At 42.8% G+C, this 18,806-nt stretch overlaps 1 protein-coding gene across 1 annotated transcript in view; it reads right to left on the bottom strand.

Annotated features, from left to right (window-relative positions):
- TGFBR2 (transforming growth factor beta receptor 2) overlaps positions 1–18,806 on the bottom strand; it is a 78,075-nt gene that overhangs the window by 8,451 nt on the left and 50,818 nt on the right. Inside the window, exons 5-8 of the mRNA XM_069730020.1 lie at positions 17,123–17,291; positions 12,388–12,578; positions 5,791–6,596; positions 1,257–1,398 (exon numbers count right to left, since the gene is read on the bottom strand). Coding sequence (XP_069586121.1) covers positions 1,257–1,398; positions 5,791–6,596; positions 12,388–12,578; positions 17,123–17,291 — 1,308 coding nt within the window. The remainder of the gene's footprint in view (positions 1–1,256; positions 1,399–5,790; positions 6,597–12,387; positions 12,579–17,122; positions 17,292–18,806) is intronic.

The raw sequence follows: 18,806 nt of genomic DNA, 5'->3' as shown, positions 1-18,806 counted from the left end.
GGCAAATGTCTCTATGGAGCATCTAATGGGGCAATATTCAACATTTGTGCAGCATTATATGGGGCATATTTTACTATGGAGCATCTTATGGGGCCCATTATAAACTGTATGGAGCATTATATGGGGCGTATTTTGTATGGAGCACCATATGGGGCCATCATGAACTGTATGGAGCATTGTATGGGGCTCCTGATTCAATATGGATATTCAAAAACACTTAACCTACTGATGTCTCATTTAATTTTACATTTATTGGTATCTATTTTTATTTTTGAAATTTACCAGTAGCTGCTGCATTTTCCACCCTAGGCTTATACTCGAGTCATTAAGTTTTCCCAGTTTTTGTGGCAAAATTAGGGGTCTCGGCTTATACTCGGGTTGGCTTATACTAGAGTATATACAGCAATACATGAATGACAAAAAAAGTTTTATGAGAGGATATATCCCAGAGATGTAAAAAAGTGACACATTTTCAGAGACACCATAAAAATCATGCACTAACATAAACAGTATAATATAGTTTGTGGTTAGAGTCCGGACACCTTTAAGATTGTCCCATTATACCACTGGCATACAGTATTTGAATAAGATTCCGGCTGTTTAAGTAGTTTGTTATTGTAACCTTTAAATAATGTTTGGTAATAGAGCAATTTGGGCATGAAGGCCTCGAGGGGATGTGACTCCTGTAAATATTCATGCAATATTTTTTACTGCTTAGGACTAATGAAAATACCAAAGAACAAGATGGATTCAACTCATGTTGTTTTCGAAAATCAAGACACGGCAGGGGCATTTTGAGGGCTGCTGTGTAAGATAGAAAACATATTCGTTTGCATCTGTACGACCTGGTTACTAATCCACCACCTGAATTTACCTTATCTGAGAAATTGCAGAAAACAAGTACAGTATCAATATTGAGTGACGGGATAAAGTTGAACTGTTAAAAATTATTTCTCCATCCAAGGAAATCTTCATAGATGAATAAGTTTCCAATCTCATTTTTACAACTACTTTGGGGACCTTTGCTCTGTCGAGAGTTTTTAGTTTAATTTGCAAGTTGTATACATATCTAACATTTATTAGCAAATTTCATGCCTCATAGTCTGTCGTTTCTTGTGTTCAATGGATGGAGCAACCGAGTATTTAGAAAATAGGATAATCAACATCTGTAAGATTTACATGGTTCTTTATATCTCAGATGAGTGGTAAAGGCACCACAATAATGAAGACACAAAAGACTACGACGTCTCACTCACCTCCAATTGCATTACAGCGGGACGTAATTTCCCACAGGACAAGGGCCATAGAATACACATCTGCTTGCTTAAATGACTCCATGTTCTCCAAATTAATTCTTGATTCAAGGACCTCTGGGGCCATATATCTAGCAGTCCCAACCTGTAGATAAAAGCATTGAGAACATTAACAGCAAATCCAAAGAGGAAGCACAAATTAATTTAGACTTATGCCAATCAGTTGTGAGAAGCTTGCAGTGAAACTGCGCCCATAGACAACATTGAAAACCCAACTCATCATTTGTAGATTTTTTTAAGTCATTTCTTTTAACTTTTGGTCTTTGTAAACGTTATTTGCACCAAATTCTTCAAAATGGCGCACGTGGTTTCAGTATGCTGCTCAAAATCAATAATACTCTTTATTTTTTTCTTTAACCTTTTAAGAGCAAAAAGTCACATATTCTGGGGCGTGGCTTGCAAGGGACTGGGAGCAGACCTGTGTCTCAGGAGCTCCTGCTAAATCCCTTATTATAAGCGGCAATTTGCTTACTTTTTTGGGAAGAAACTGCTTAAAACTTATGCTAAAGTGTCCAGGACTTGGATACATAATGGAAAAATCGGCTTTCAAGAAGGCACAAGTAACTCAGGGACATGCGGTTCCCAGCCGTGGCCCTGCTGCAGGCCTACACAAACAGAAAGACAAGACGCTGCACTCATCGGCGCCTTTATGCTTTAGACCAGCCTCATCTACAGGAGGACCCTTGGAGAAGCCCCCATCCACAGCAGCGACTCCCGCAGTGACATTTGCAAGACCCCCTATTGCGAGTACAAAGACCGGAGGTGCCTCCAGCACTAGGCCCAAAGCCTCGGCCTCGCCTGAGCAGGCGAGTCCGAGCAGAAGGAGAAACCCTGAAGCTCCGCCCACAACTCCGCCCACCCAGCACGGCAGTCAAGCTCCCGGAGAACTGTGCCCGGACCCTAACGCAGAGAAAGCCCCAGGTGAGCTCCGGTCACGGGCGGTTTCTGTTCCGGTGCCCCTGGGGCGCTCTGCTCTGTCTAAGCGAACCGGCGAGACCTCTGAAGCCGGCCGGGGAGCGGCGGCTCCACATCTGTGGGCGGAGCGGGGAAGCCAGAGTGGAGTCGAGGCCCCGCCCACGGCTCCGTCCAAAGCTCCGCCCATGGCAAGCGATGACACAGACGCTAAAGGAAGGAACTGCAGCGTGTCTGAAGAGGGAGACTCAGGTGAGCCGGCACAGTAGGCGGTGTTGCCGCTGGAGCCCCCGGACCCCCCCGGTCCGGGTCCACGGTCCGGCACAGCTGTCTTGAAAAGACACGGAGCCGCAAATACACCGGAGCAGATGAGACAAGGGAGGGGGAGGCCGGACGAGACCCCAACTATAGCTCCGCCCACACCCTGCAGCGATGCTGCTGCTAGGCGTTCAATAAGCCAAAATACAAGCCGCACACTAAGATTTGATGCCCCCACATTCATACCGCAGCCCAGACCCCAGATGAGGGGAAATTGTCAGGCTACAAATACTGCGGTGTCACAGACTAAACCAGAGAGTGTGCCACAAAAAAATCATCGCTCACAGGTTGCCCCACAACAGGGAGATAACAGACATGACAATCAGGGGGAGGGAGGTTCTACCTCAGAAATCTCATACCCATCCTTTGGCACAGAGGAAGAGATAGGTGCAGATGGACCCCCCACTGAACTAGCAATGGATAATATGCTAAAAAACTTCTGTGACATCATTAATAAAAAAATGGATGAAGGATCCCTGATATTGGATAAATACTTATTCTCTTTCAATGCATTAAACACGAGATCATCACGTACAGAGACAGCGTCTGAGTCCTAAGTCAGGGATGCACTAACTTCCATTGCCGAAAGCCTTGGTTTCTCCTCAACCGGGTCATCCTCAAGGTCTTCCCAATGTAGCTACTCTTCACATAGAGATGACTCGGACGCGTCCTCTATATACTCCTCAAACAGTAGTATGGAAGACTATTCACTTGAAGATTTGGACCTTCCTTTCCCAGACAATCCACCGACCCCTCCTATTCCCACAGCTTTGCTAAAGAGCTTACAAAAAGACATTGATTCACTAAAATGTAACCTGATGAGTCTAGAAGACCATAAACGAAAAAACAACGTGAAAATCAGAGGAGTCCCGGAGACCGTCAAACCCCCTCACCTAAAAAGCTATGTTTTCAAAATGATCTCTAAATTTATACCCGATATTGACGATACGAACATCATTGAAAAAGCCTACCGAATTAAAAGACCTGTGTCCCTCCCGCCAGACGTGCCAAGAGACATCATCGTTTCCTTTTTCCCAGCATGGGTTAGAGGTAAACTGTTTGACCTTTCCTCCGAAAAAAACTTCCTACTCTCCCCATATAGCCACCTAACATTTTTCAGAGATCTGTCTAAAAACACTTTGAAAAAGAGACGGGATTTTGCGCCAGTTACGCGGGAGCTCCGAAGGTCCCATTTTTCTTATTCATGGTCGCCATCCTCTACTCTTCTGGTGAAACTCCTGTCCGGAACTGTACATATTACAACCCCTAAAGAGGGTTTATCCTTCCTGAAACAAAATGGTCTGAATCCTTTTAGAACCTAAAATGGTCCTACCTGAAGTGTAGTTCTGTTCTATACATAATGTTACCTACTCCTACTACATACTGATTACCTACTACAGTACTGGGAGTCCAGTCCCATATTTAAAATCTTTACCATTACTACACTTATAAGTCAAAATTATTTTCTTCCCAACTATTAGCTTTGATATTGAGCCAGACTTTCTGCCCACAATGCTACGGGACCATCAGGAGATGTTCCCGCAAGCTATTACTTACTATACACCAAACTTAGAGTCCACGACGGGCATTCATATCTATACTCTAATTGTCTACTTAGCGACTTTAGACTAAGCTTTATATATATCATCTTTATAACATTCCTACGAACGTTTAGTCAGCGAATTTGTGCATAGCACTAATCTGTTTATTTAGCGACCTCCTAAAATTTGACTCATTGTTCAATATGTTATGCTACTTAATGTTAACTTATTACGCTACACTAACCGACTATATGATTGATTGCCTGTCTCCCCTATTGCTATAGGGGTTTATTTTTTCCCTATCCTCATATCCCATCCTCCCTTTCCTTCCCTTCCTAATTTATTCCTCCTTGTTAAAAGTTAAAATTCCCCAATAAAATTGTTGGAAAGAAAAAGTCACATATTCTGGCACTGGTGTAAACTGGCCCCAAAATGTAGCAAATTTTTAAAAAGCCACAATTGATGAATTAGGTGCAAACATCTGGACACCATCAAACATGCCTATAATGGTGAAAAAAAAGAAATAAAGCCAGGCAAATATAACTAAAATAGACTTGAAGAAGGTCCAAAATATAAAAATAGTGGCAAACACAAAAATGAATCTGGCTCACTTTTTAATCTAAATAGGCTCAAAATTGGGTGACGATTAATTTCCTGATATATCTTTATATTTGTCAAGACTCTGTTTCTTTAATCTAGGGTTCCATGTCTTCTGTAAAGACACCGATTTTAAAGATAACATGCCAAATGCCTTCTATCACCACCTGATGGAGCAGTAATGAGTAATTTAGTCTAATTACTTGTAAAAAATTCTTAGCTTCCCTGATTCTTCGACTGTTTTCAATTTATTTTGGCTGTGTCACTCCATTGCAGAAATATTCACATTTATTGCTTTTGGAGCACAGTATGTGAAATCTCTGCTTGTAGTTCAACTGGGTATTTTATTATTATTATTTCTTCTTCACAGTTTTCTCTTGGGGGTGTACTTTTACTTCTTCCTCCTTGCTACCAGCAATTGATATAGTTGTCTCAGATGCTACAGAGCTGTGATTTTCAGTGTCTGGGAGGGAGGGGAAAGAGCGCACCCCCCCAGAGAAGACTGTGAAGAAACTATATTGGTTTTACATATTCATATCTGTTGCTTTTGGAGCACAATATGTCTGCAATGGAACGACGCAGCACAAAACAAACAAAATAAATAAAAACAACAAAACCAGGGGAGCTCAGGTAAATAAAACAGCTATTTTTTTTTAGAAGTCCTCTGTAAAAATGAAATGCACGTTTAATATTTTTCTACGATACTTTTAATTATCACTTTATGAATTGAAGCTATTCAGGTTTAATAGAGGACAGCAGGATGGAAATATTATTATCAACTATTTTCTTAGGAGTGATCCCAATAATGAAGTCCCTGCTCATGATTCCTGTGTTATGTCAATTGTTTGAGAAAATGGCCTATCAAAATGGTTGTCAACACTTCGTCATGACATCTCTTTATTTATAGAAGTCATGATTACCGCTGATAGCTCGAGAGAGAATCTACATGAAATTTCATTATCTTGCTTTCTGCTGTCATCAATGCGCTTTTCATTTTTAGAAACAATAAAATAGAAGTACAATAGACAGTACCTGCAAACTCAAAAAAGCTTGTTGCAAATTGTAAGAGGTCATCCAGTATGTAGAAATTATTTATTTGAGTGACTTACCTGCCCACTGTTTGCAAGGTCATCTACTGATAGAGATGGGTCAAGGCGAAGGGATAACCCAAAGTCACATACACAACAAGTTTGATCATTTTTAACAAGTATGTTTGAACTCTTCAAGTCTCGATGAACAACGGGTGTCTTTGGTCTTCCACAAGGTGTGTGGTCGCTGTGTAAGTGTGCCACACCATGAGCTAAAGAGCATCCAAGCTGTAACAAGTCCTCCCAGCTAATGATGTGCCTTGATAAGTATTCTTGCAAATTGCCCTTGGAATGGAATGCTGTGATCAGCCAATATTGTTTGCCAAGATCGGTCTTCCTCTCTTCGGCAGTCAAGAATTGCAAAACATTTTCATGTTTAAGATTTATGTCTGAAAATATTTCTTTCTCCATTTTCCAGGAGACATACTCTTCGTAAGGAAAAATTTTGACAGCTACTGTCTCAAACTGATCTGAAGTATTTTGTTTGAGCTTGGCCTTGTACACCTCTGCGAAACGTCCCTTCCCGACTAATGTGTCTAGTTCAATGGGTAGTAGCTCAGTGTTGTGATTCAAGTTGTTGGCACAAGTTGAGCTTATGTCCGAACGGTCATCATCCATCATGATGGCACAGTCATCACTACAGTCCATATTCTGGTGTCTCATACATTTTGGATTATTTTCACATTTTTTGTGGAGCTTATTTTTTCTGTAGACACGGTAACAATAAAAAATACCAATTACAGCAACTGCAATAGCAACTGGCGGCAGAAGACTTGAAAGTGCAACAAAGGTTGTATCTGGCCATGCAAGATCGAGAAGTATATTCTCTGGAAAAAAGGAAAAAAAGAAAATATCACAAGAATGTTATTTCTATTTATTTTTTACTAGATTCAGGTTTATGGTATTGCAGTATATTTTATGGAGTGCCGATAAAAACACATACAACAGACTATAAAGGAAAATACAAAAACTACACCAGGAAACCATCGATACAGTAATTTTATTCTGAGTATGGATGGAGCCTGGACTGCTTTGGATCGCAAGGCTATAGTACACTCTAATCATATGACATCACGTATAAGATGGTGATAATATTTCTATAAAAAAATCTATTACTAAAAAATTTGATTTAACTTGTCTTTCTCTTTCAGAAAACCCCTTTCTCCCTATTGCATCTTAAAAAAAACTTCCCGTACTGGGTTTCCATCACTGCTCCGAGTGTCTGTTGGCACTGAAGCTCTGCCTGGGGTTGATGGTATGAGCAACTCAAAGCTGCTGAGCTCAGTTATTCACTGCAGACAATAAAAAACAATAGAAGCAGTGGTGGAGATCCAGGAAAGGTGAGTAAAGACCAATTTGTTTATTTTTTGACTAAAATACTGCAGTTGGGGCACAAGGGTGGTCCAAAACTGGAAAACCACTTTAACTATGTTTCATTTAACTACAAGTTAATTCTACTATAAGTTATAGCATAAAGGATTCAAGGGGGCCCAGGCTTGTGAAGCAATCACTACATTTTTACAAGCAAAAATCCTGAAACAAATTATAAAAAAAAATACATTTCCAAGTTCAGGGTCTCTACTGTTAGACTATGCAGCCCTTAACCCCTTCCCGACCTTTGACGCATACGCTGCGTCATGAAAGTCGGTGCCATTCCGACCCATGACGCAGCATATGCGTCATGGAAAGATCGCGTCCCTGCAGATCGGGTGAAAGGGTTAACTCCCATTTCACCCGATCTGCAGGGACAGGGGGAGTGGTAGTTTAGCCCAGGGGGGGTGGCTTCACCCCCTCGTGGCTACGATCGCTCTGATTGGCTGTTGAAAGTGAAACTGCCAATCAGAGCGATTTGTAATATTTCACCTAAAAAAATGGTGAAATATTACAATCCAGCCATGGCCGATGCTGCAATATCATCGGCCATGGCTGGACACACTAATGTGCACCCACTCCACTCCTCTGATCGCCCCCCCAGCCCCCCGATCTGCGGTCTGCTCCCCTCGGTCCTGTGCTCCGCTCCCCCGTTCTCCTGCCCGCTCCCCCCGTGCTCCAATCACACCCCCCGTGCTCCAATCAAACCCCCCCGCACTCCGATCCCCCCCCTCACAGCGATCCCCCCCCTCGCACAGCGATCCCCCCCCCCGCACAGCGATCCACCCGCCCGCACAGCGATCCCCCACTCCCGTGCTCCAATCCACCCCCCCGTGTTCCGGTCCACCCCCCCCCGTGCTCCGACGCCACCCCCGTGCCCTGATCTCCCCCCCCTTATACTTACCTGGCCTCCCGGGAACCGTCCGTCTTCTTTCCTGGGTGCCGCCATCTTCCAAAATGGCGGGCGCATGTGCAGTGCGCCCGCCGAATCTGCCGGCCGGCAGATTTGTTCCAGAGTGAATTTTGATCACTGAGATAGGTTATATCTCAGTGATCAAAATAAAATAAAAAAAGTAAATGACCCCCCCCCCTTTGTCACCCCCATAGGTAGGGACAATAAAAAAAATATATATTTTTTTTTTCCACTAAGGTTGGGGTAAGAACTAGGGTTAGGGTTAGGGTTAGGGGTAGGGTTAGGGTTAGGGTTAGGGGTAGGGTTAGGGGTAGGGGTAGGGTTAGGGGTAGGGTTAGGGGTAGGGTTAGGGGTAGGGTTAGGGTTTCGGTATGTGCACACGTATTCTGTTCCTCTGCGGATTTTTCCGCTGCGGATTTGATAAATCCGCAGTGCTAAACCGCTGCGGATTTATGGCGGATTTACCATGTTTTTTCTGCGCATTTCAATGCGGTTTTACAACAGCGATTTTCTATTTGAGCAGTTGTAAAACCGCTGCGGAATCCGCAGAAAGAAATGACATGCTGCGGAATGTAAACCGCTGCATTTCCGTGCAGTTTTTCCGCAGCATGTGTACAGCGATTTTTGTTTCCCATAGGTTTGCATTGAACTGTAAACTCATAGGAAACTGCTGCGGATCCGCAGCATTTTCCGCAGCGTGTGCACATACCTTTAGAATTAGGCTATGTGCACACGGTGCGGATTGGCCGCTGCGGATCCGCAGCAGTGTTCCATCAGGTTTACAGTACCATGTAAACATATGGAAAGCCAAATCCGCTGTGCCCATGGTGCGGAAAATACCGCGTGGGAACGCTGCGTTGTATTTTCCGCAGCATGTCAATTCTTTGTGCGGATTCCGCAGCGTTTTACACCTGTTCCTCAATAGGAATCCGCAGGTGAAATCCGGACAAAAAACACTGGAAATCCGTGGTAAATCCGCAGGTAAAACGCAGTGCCTTTTACCCGCGGATTTTTCAAAAATGGTGCTGAAAAATCTCATACGAATCCGCAACGTTGGCACATAGCCTTAGGGCTAGGGTTGGGTTGGAATTAGGGTTGTGGTTAGGGTTAGGGGTGTGTTGGGGTTACGGGTGTGTTGGGGTTAGGGTTGTGATTAGGGTTACGGCTACAGTTGGGATAAGGGTTAGGGGTGTGTTGGAGTTAGAATTGAGGGGTTTCCACTGTTTAGGCACATCAGGGGGTCTCCAAACGCAACATGGCGCCACCATTAATTCCAGCCAATCTTGTATTCAAAAAGTCAAATGGTGCTCCCTCACTTCCGAGCCCCGACGTGTGCCCAAACAGTGGTTTACCCCCACATATCGGGTACCAGCATACTCAGGACAAACTGCGCAACAATTACTGGGGTCCAATTTCTCCTGTTACCCTTGTGAAAATAAAGAAATGCTTGCTAAAACATCATTTTTGAGGAAAGAAAAATGATTTTTTAGTTTCACGGCTCTGCGTTGTAAACGTTTGTGAAGCACTTGGGGGTTCAAAGTGCTCACCACATATCTAGATAAGTTCCTTGGGGGGTCTAGTTTCTAAAATGGGGTCACTTGTGGGGGGTTTCTACTGTTTAGGCACACCAGGGGCTCTGCAAACGCAATGTGACGCCCGCAGACCATTCCATCAAAGTCTGCATTTCAAAAGTCACTACTTCCCTTCTGAGCCCCGACGTGTGCCCAAACAGTGGTTTACCCCCACACATGGGGTATCAGCGTACTCAGGAGAAACTGGACAACAACTTTTGGGGTCCAATTTCTCCTGTAACCCTTGGGAAAATAAAAAATTCTGGGCTAAATAATTATTTTTGAGGAAAGAAAACGTATTTATTATTTTCACGGCTCTGCATTATAAACTTCTATGAAGCACTTGGGGGTTTAAAGTGCTCACCAAACATCTAGATAAGTTCCTTTCGGGGTCTAGTTTCCAAAATGGGGTCACTTGTGGGGGGTTTCTACTGTTAAGCCACATCAGGGGCTCTGCAAACGCAACGTGACGCCCACAGAGCATTCCATCAAAGTCTGCATTTCAAAATGTCACTACTTCACTTCCGAGCCCCGGCATGTGCCCAAACAGTGGTTTACCCCCACATATGGGGTATCAGCGTACTCAGGAGAAACTGGACAACAACTTTTGGGGTCAAATTTCTCCTGTTACCCTTTGTAAAATAAAAAATTGCAGGCTAAAAGATCATTTTTGAGAAAATAATTTTTTATTTTTATTTTCATGGCTCTGCGTTATAAACTTCTGTGAAGCACTTGGGGGTTCAAAGTCCTCACCACACATCTAGATTAGTTCCTTTGGGGGTCTAGTTTCCAAAATGGGATCATTTCTGGGGGATCTCCAATGTTTAGGCACACAGGGGCTCTCCAAACGTGACATGGTGTCCGCTAATGATTGGAGCTAATTTTCCATTTAAAAAGCCAAATGGCGTGCCATCCCTTCCGAGCCCTGCCGTGCGCCCAAACAGTGGTTTACCCCCACATATGGGGTATCAGCGTACTCAGGACAAACTGGACAACAATATTTGGGGTCCAATTTCTCCTATTATCCTTGGCAAAATAGGAAATTCCAGGCTAAAAAATCATTTTTGAGGAAAGAAAAAATATTTTTTATTTTCATGGCTCTGCGTTATAAACTTCTGTGAAGCACCTGGGGGTTTAAAGTGCTCAATATGCATCTAGATAAGTTCCTTGGGGGGTCTAGTTTCCAAAATGGGGTCACTTGTGGGGGAGCTCCAATGCATAGGCACACAGGGGCTCTCCAAACGCGACATGGTGTCCGCTAACAATTGGAGCTAATTTTCCATTCAAAAAGTCAAATGGCGTGCCTTCCCTTCCGAGCCCTGCCGTGTGCCCAAACAGTGGTTTACCCCCACATATGAGGTATCGGTGTACTCGGGAGAAATTGCCCAACAATTTTATGATCCATTTCATCCTGTTGCCCATGTGAAAATGAAAAAATTGAGGCTAAATTAATTTTTTTGTGAAAAAAAAGTACTTTTTCATTTTTACGGATCAATTTGTGAAGCACCTGGGGGTTCAAAGTGCTCACTATGCATCTAGATAAGTTTCTTGGGGCGTCTAGTTTCCAAAATGGGGTCACTTGTGGGGAGCTCCAATTTTTAGGCACATGGGGGCTCTCCAAACGTGACATGGTGTCCGCTAAAGAGTGGAGCCAATTTTTGATTCAAAAAGTCAAATGGCGCTCCTTCCCTTCCAAGCCCTGCCGTGCGCCCAAACAGTGGTTTACCCCCACATATGAGGTATCAGCGTACTCAGGACAAATTGCACAACAACTTTTGTGGTTCAGTTTCTCCTTTTACCATTGGGAAAATAAAAAAGTTGTTGCTAAAAGATAATTTTTGTGACTAAAAAGTTAAATGTTCATTTTTTCCTTCCATGTTGCTTCTGCTGCTATGAAGCACCTGAAGGGTTAATAAACTTCTTGAATGTGGTTTTGAGTACCTTGAGGGGTGCAGTTTTTAGAATGGTGTCACTTTGGGGTATTTTCAGCCATATAGACCCCTCAAACTGACTTCAAATGTGAGGTGGTCCCTAAAAAAAATGGTTTTGTAAATTTCGTTGTAAAAATGACAAATCGCTGGTCAAATTTTAACCCTTATAACTTCCTAACAAAAAAAAATTTTGTTTCCAAAATTGTGCTGATGTAAAGTAACCATGTGGGAAATGTTATTTATTAACTATTTTGTGTCACATATCTCTCTGGTTTAACAGAATTAAAATTCAAAATGTGAAAATTGCAAAATTTTCAAAATTTTCGCCAAATTTCCGTTTTTATCACAAATAAACGCAGAATTTATTGACCTAAATTTACCACTAACATGAAGCCCAATATGTCACGAAAAAACATTCTCAGAACCGCTAGGATCCGTTGAAGCGTTCCTGAGTTATTACCTCATAAAGGGACACTGGTCAGAATTGCAAAAAACGGCAAGGTCTTTAAGGTCAAAATAGGCTGGGTCATGAAGGGGTTATGAGAGCACGGGAGATTTGACAGAGAAAATAGAAAATAATAGTTTTTCTCTTCCATCTTTACAGTTGATGCTCTTATTTTACTTAGCAGTCAATGACAAAAGAGAGGGCACATAGGCAAAAACAGGGTGCACTACTAAGTACCCTAAAATATAAGACACAATCTGATCTCGTATCTCAATCTCGTATATGTATTGGTTCTGTTCTCCTCTATTTCAATGACAAAAGAGAGGACACAAGATGCAAAAATGCAAATAGGAATATTAAATTCCAGAATGTTAGGAAAGCTCATACCTTTTTCCCATATAAACCTGCTATTACATTCTTCTCCACTGCAGGAGCACATAAACATAGTTCCTTCCGCAGTCTTTCTTTCTTTCATGATGCAATCGTTGTTGCTATAGTCGTCAAGCGTGTAACCATATAGAAGTTGTGTTGTGTCATGGCACAGTGTTTCTTCGGTTAAGTGAGTGCCATTATTCCTCCTTAAAGTAAAGATAAGATATAATGCATGTTAAAAATTAGTAATGTATATTTCTGAGAATGCTGATAAAATGCTTTTAACATCATAAATGACTGAACAAGAGACATTTTATGGGCCTAAAACAATTCACAGAAATTTGCTTAAAATGTTCATAGTACCGTATATGTTACCCGTACTGACTCCTCTTCGATAAGGTATCTTAGAGATACCTTAAAGGGAATCTGTAAGTAGGATCAATTCTCCTAAGCCGTCTGCATAGGCATGTAAGGCTACGTTCACACTAGCGTCGGTACGGGGGCATCGCCATGTCTCGGCCCAACGGACCGACGCAAACTGCGAAAAAAAGAACAACGTGGGCAGCGGATGCAGTTTTGCAACGCATCCGCTGCCCCATTGTAAGGTACGGGGAGGAGGGGGCGGAGTTCCGGCCGCACATGCGTGGTCGAAAATGGCGGACTCGACGCACCAAAAAACGTTACATGGAACATTTTTTGTGCCGACGGTCCGCCAAAACACGACGCATCCATCGCGGATGCGACGTGTGGCATCGCTAATGAAAGTCTATGAAGAAAAAACGCATCCTGCGGGCAACTTTGCAGGATGCGTTTTTACTCCAAAACGACGCATTGCGACGTACGTCAAAAAACGCTAGTGTGAAAGTAGCCTAAATCATAAAAAACTGAATAAAATGACACATTGATATCTGCAATCTGATGTTTTTTTACACATACAGTTGAAACCAGAAGTTTAAATACACCATAGAAAGACACATATGCATGTTTTTCTCAATATCTAACAAGAAATCAGAATAAACCTTTTCCGTTTTAGGTCAGTTATGATTAACATACTTAATATTTGCCAAATGCCAGAATAATGAGAGAGAAATAATGTTTTAAGGCATTTTTATTACTTACTACAAAGTCAAAGGTTTGCATACATTTCATTAGTATTTGGTACCATTGCCCTTAAACTGAATTACTTGGGTCAAATGTTTGGGATATGCTTCCACAAGTTTCTCACAAAAATTGGTCGGAATTTGGGCCCATTCCTCCTGAAAAAACTGGTGTAACTGATTCAGGTTTGTAGGTCATCTTGCTCACATCAGCCTTTTTAGGTTTGCCCATAAATTTTCAATAGGATTGAGATCAGGGCTTTGTGATGGCCAATCCAAAACATTGACTTGGTTATCCTTAAACCACTTTTTTACCATTTTGGCAGTATGCTTTGGGTCATTGTCCATTTGGAAGACACATTTCTGCCCAAGCTTTAACTTCCTGGCTGATGTCTTGAGATGTTGCTTCAGTATCGCCACATAATCTTTTTTCAAGATGCCACCTATTTTGTGAAGTACACCAATCCCTCATGCAGCAAAAACAACCCCACAACATGATGATGCCACCACCATGTTTCACAATTAGAATGGTGTTCTTAGGCTTCCAAGCTTCTCCCTTTTTCCGCCAAACGCAACGATTGTCATTATGCCCAAAAAGTTCAATTTTAGTTTCATCAGACCACAGGACGTCTCCAAAAATTAAGGTGTTTGTTCCTGTGTGCATTTGCAAACAGTAATCTGTTTTTTTATGTTTCTTTTGGCGTAATGGCTTCTTCCTGCAGAGTGGCCTTTCAGCCCATGTTGATACAGTACTCATTTCACTGTGGATACTAACGCTATCATTTTCACAAGGTCTTTTGCTTCTGTCCTTGGGTTGATATGCACGTTAGACCAAAGCACGTTCATCACTGGTATAAAATACGTCTTCTTACTGAGCGGTATGATGGCTGGACAATCCCATCTTGTTTGTACTTGCACATAATTGTTTGTAAAGATGAACAAGGCACCTTAAGGTATCTTAAAATTGTACCCAACGATGAGCCAGACTTGTGCAAGTCCACAATTCTCTTCCAGACATATTGGCTGATTTCTTTAGACTTTCCCATGATGCTACACAAAGAAGCAGTGTGTTTCAGGTGTGCATTAAAATATATCCACGTGTGTCTCTAATTAACTATCAGAAGCTTCCAAAACACATGACATCATCATATGCAAAGTCCAGAATTCTTTAAAGGCATAGTAATCTTAGTGTATAAAAAAGCCTTAAAACATTCTGTCTCTCTTATTATTATGGTATTTGGCAAAATCAATAACTATGGTAATCATATCTGAGTCACCAGCCTCAGAATTCACAGGTTAACAGCAGCTCAGATTAGAGACCAGGTCAATGCCACACAAAGTTCTAGCAGCAGACACATCTCTACAACAACTGTTAAGAGGAGACTTTGTGCAGCAGGCCTTCATGGTAAAATAGCTGCTAGGAAACCCCTGCTAAGGACAGGCAACAAGCAGAAGAGACTTGTTTGGGCTACAGAACACAAGGAATGTACATTAGACCAGTGGAAATCTGTGATTTGGTCTGATGAGTCCAAATTTGAGATCTTTGGTTCCAACCACTGTGTCTTTGTGTGACGCAGAAAAGGTGAACAAATGGAATCTAGATGCCTGGTTGCCACCGTGAAGCATGGAGGAGGAGGTGTGATGGTGTGGGGGTGCTTTGCTGGTGACACTGTTGGGGATTTATTCAAAATTGAAGGCATACTGAACCAGCATGGCATCATCTTGCAGTGGCATGCTATTCCATCCGGTTTGCGATTAGTTGGACCATCATTTATTTTTCAACAGGACAATGACCCCAAACACACCTCCAGGCTGTGTAAGGGCTACTTGACCAAGAAGGAGAGTGACTCCACAGTCACCAGACCTGAACCCAATCGAGATGGTTTGGGGTGAGCTGGACCGCAGAGTGAAGGCAAAAGGGCCAACAAGTGCTAAGCATCTCTGGGAACTCCTTCAAGATTGTTGGAAGACCATTCCCGGTGACTACCTCTTGAAGCTCATCAAGAGAATGCCAAGAGTGTGCAAAGCAGTCATCAAAGCAAAAGGTGGCTACTTTGAAGAACCTAGAATATAAGACATATTTTCAGTTGTTTCACACTTTTTTGTTAAGTATATAATTCCATATGTGTTCAATCATAGTTTTGATGCCTTCAGTGTGATTGTACAATTTTCATAGTCATGAAAATACAGAAAAATCTTTAAATGAGAAGGTGTGTCCAAACTTTTGGTTATAGTTACACAGGTTGATAAATGACCAAAGTCCATCAAATTCAACTTTTCTCCAACAAGTATACATTTTATCATGGGCGTGGAGAGAGGTGGATATTCGTTTCTCTTAAGTAGCAGCATATGTGACCGCCCGGCAGCTGACACTGTGCACGCTACTTAATACTCACTGCACTTCTGGCGTGGGGAGTGGTGAGTATTCAGGTAGCTGTGCTCTGCTTGTGAGCAGCGCATGACGTCCCTGCCATGTGCTGCTTACAAGCATAAAGCAGCTGCTGGCACCAGAACAAGATGCTGCGAGGGAGTGCTAGGAAGGTAAGTGTAATGGTTAACTTTTTTTTTTTCTTATGGGGGCCAATCATACCAGGATAAGGATGGGGTCATGCATATATGGATAGGGATCGAGCCATGCATACATGGATAGGAATGGAGCCATGCATACAAGGAGAGGTATGGAGCCATGCATACCAGGATAGGGATGATAAGCCATGCATACCAGGATAGGGATGAGGAGCCACGCACACCAGGATAGGGATGAGGAGCCCATGCATACCAGGATAGGGATGAGGAGCCCATGTATACCAGGATAGAGATGAGGAGCCACGCATACCAGGATAGGGATGAGGAGCCACGCATACCAGGATAGGGATGAGGAGCCCATGCATACCAGGATAGGGATGAGGAGCCCATGCATACCAGTATAGAGATGAGGAGCCACGCATACCAGGATAGGGATGAGGAGCCCATGCATACCAGGATAGGGATGAGGAGCCCATGTATACCAGGATAGAGATGATGAGCCACGCATACCAGGATAGGGATGAGGAGCCCATGCATCCCAGGATGGGGATGAGGGGACAATGCATACTAGGATGGGGATGAGGGGACAATGCATACCAGGCTTATACTCGAGTCAATACGTTTTCCCATTTTTTTTTAGGTAAAATTAGGTGCCTCGGCTTATACGCCGGTCGACTTATACTTGAGTATATACAGTAAATCTAAGTACTTATTCATGAATGAATTATGAATCCATAAAAAAGGATTTGGATTTAGTCTGACATACATAGTAAAAAATATGTTTCTTTGGATATACCTTGGAGTACCGGGATTATCATTATCATTACCTTTGGAATAAAGTTTGTCAATATTTTAAATCCAAAAAAAGTCTGGAAAATCCTTAATCTTTGATTACTGCTTTCCCACATTGGGCATCCATGGTGTTTCCGTGCTGAAGGATCCTGGAAGCCTCAATCGGGGTGAGCTGGTTCATCCATGTTTTACCTTGAACTGTAAGCATGATATCTAATAGAGCTAAATACTCTGTTCTCATAATGCAGAAAAGACGTAGATCTCCTCTGGCTCAGGGGCACATATATTTGTTACTCAACATAAGATTAACTGAAGGATAATAGACTCTGACTTACCATATTCCCACGCATGCTTCGCCTTCTTTTTCACATATTGCTGTTTTATCACAAATGCTTACACAGTCTGGTTCTTTCAGATTACATTTGGAAGTCATATTGTCACAGAAATAGCATAAGTTTTTTAGATGTATTTGACCTAGACCATTACTTGAAACATTGGTTGCATCTGGAAAATAAAACAGCAGAAAGGCAATCAACACATTTTGTGGGTGAAACCTACACTGTCTAAATTTGAGCAATGTTAGTACACCCTGCATCTTCTCCTTTTAGCTTGGATCTCAGCTGGCTAAACTAGTTAAGATACATGGTACACTTCTTTATATGCTCAAGTAGTTTCTTCATTTTTCTTTTCCATAAACACATGTATATTGCCGTTTTTCAGACTACTCTTTACACAGTGTGATTTGGTAGTTAGAGCCACAAGCCCCTGCCTCGGCTGATACCTCCAGGAGCACGGCGAGTGTCTCAGGTTATACTGCGCCACTGTGGTAGTCTGAGACACTCCCTGTATTAATTAGCTGGACCTAGGCATCAGCAGGGAAAAGTGACGCAGGCCGCAAAAGGAGGCTTTGTTTAAGGCCATGTTCACACAATCCTTTTTTTAATGCAGAACCGCCGCGATTTTGCCGCTGCGGGTCCGCAGCTGTTTTCGATGCAGGGTACATTACAATGTACCCTATGGAAAACAGGAACTGCTGTGCCCACATTGCGGAAAATCGCGAAAAAAGCCGCGCTGAATAGCTACGGTAAAAAAGAAGTACCATGTCACTTCTTTTTGCGGAACTGCAGCGGTTCTGCACCCATAGACCTCCATTGTGAGGTCAAACCCGCAGTAGAACCCGCAGACGAAAAAAATATCTGCGGGTTTTCTGCGGTTTGTGGTGCAGAACCGCTGCAGCAGGAAGTGCGTGGGCGGAGTGTGGCTGCCCCCCCGTGCTCCAATCCCACCCCCCCATGCTCCGATGCCACCCCCTCGTGCTCCGACGCCCCCCCTGCCCGGCCGGCAGATTCGTTCCAGGCACATTTTGATCACTGTGATAACCTCACAGTGATCAAAATAAAAAAAAGGTAAATGCCCCCCCCCCCCTTTATCACCCCCATAGGTAGTAACAATAATAAAAAGAAGAATTTTTTTTTCCCCACTACAGTTAGAACTAGGGTTAGGGTTAGGGGTAGGGGTAGGGGTAGGGTTAGGGGTAGGGTTAGGGTTAGGGGTAGGGTTAGGGGTAGGGGTAGGGTTAGGGGTAGGGTTAGGGTTAGGGGTAGGGTTAGGGTATTTTCAGCCATTTTAACCCTAAAAAAACTTCCTAGAAAACACACAGAAACTGCACTAAAAACTGCATCAAAAAACGCATCAAAAAACGCATCACAAAAGGCACCAAAAAACGCACCTGCGTTTTCTGCCAAGAGCTGCGGTTTTTAGTGCAGAAAAAACAGCAGGGAAATCAGGAACGTATGAACATGGCCTAAGGGAGGCCTGAAAAGATGGCAATACTTTTACAGAAATGAAAGAGGCACTGAAAGACTACATCAGAAAGATGAAATTGTTATCACAGTTCTATTATTAACTAGATGCCACTTTAAAAAGCTGGTTCCGAAAACATTTATTGGACTCAACTTTAAACAGAATCTGTCACCAGGTTTTTGCTACCTAATTTGAGAGCAGGAAAACAGAGACAGA

Source organism: Ranitomeya imitator, chromosome 6 (assembly GCF_032444005.1).
Source record: "Ranitomeya imitator isolate aRanImi1 chromosome 6, aRanImi1.pri, whole genome shotgun sequence".
NCBI lineage: Eukaryota > Metazoa > Chordata > Amphibia > Anura > Dendrobatidae > Ranitomeya > Ranitomeya imitator.
Note: the sequence above shows the minus strand (reverse complement) of the source record. Positions and strands in the feature narration are given on the sequence as shown.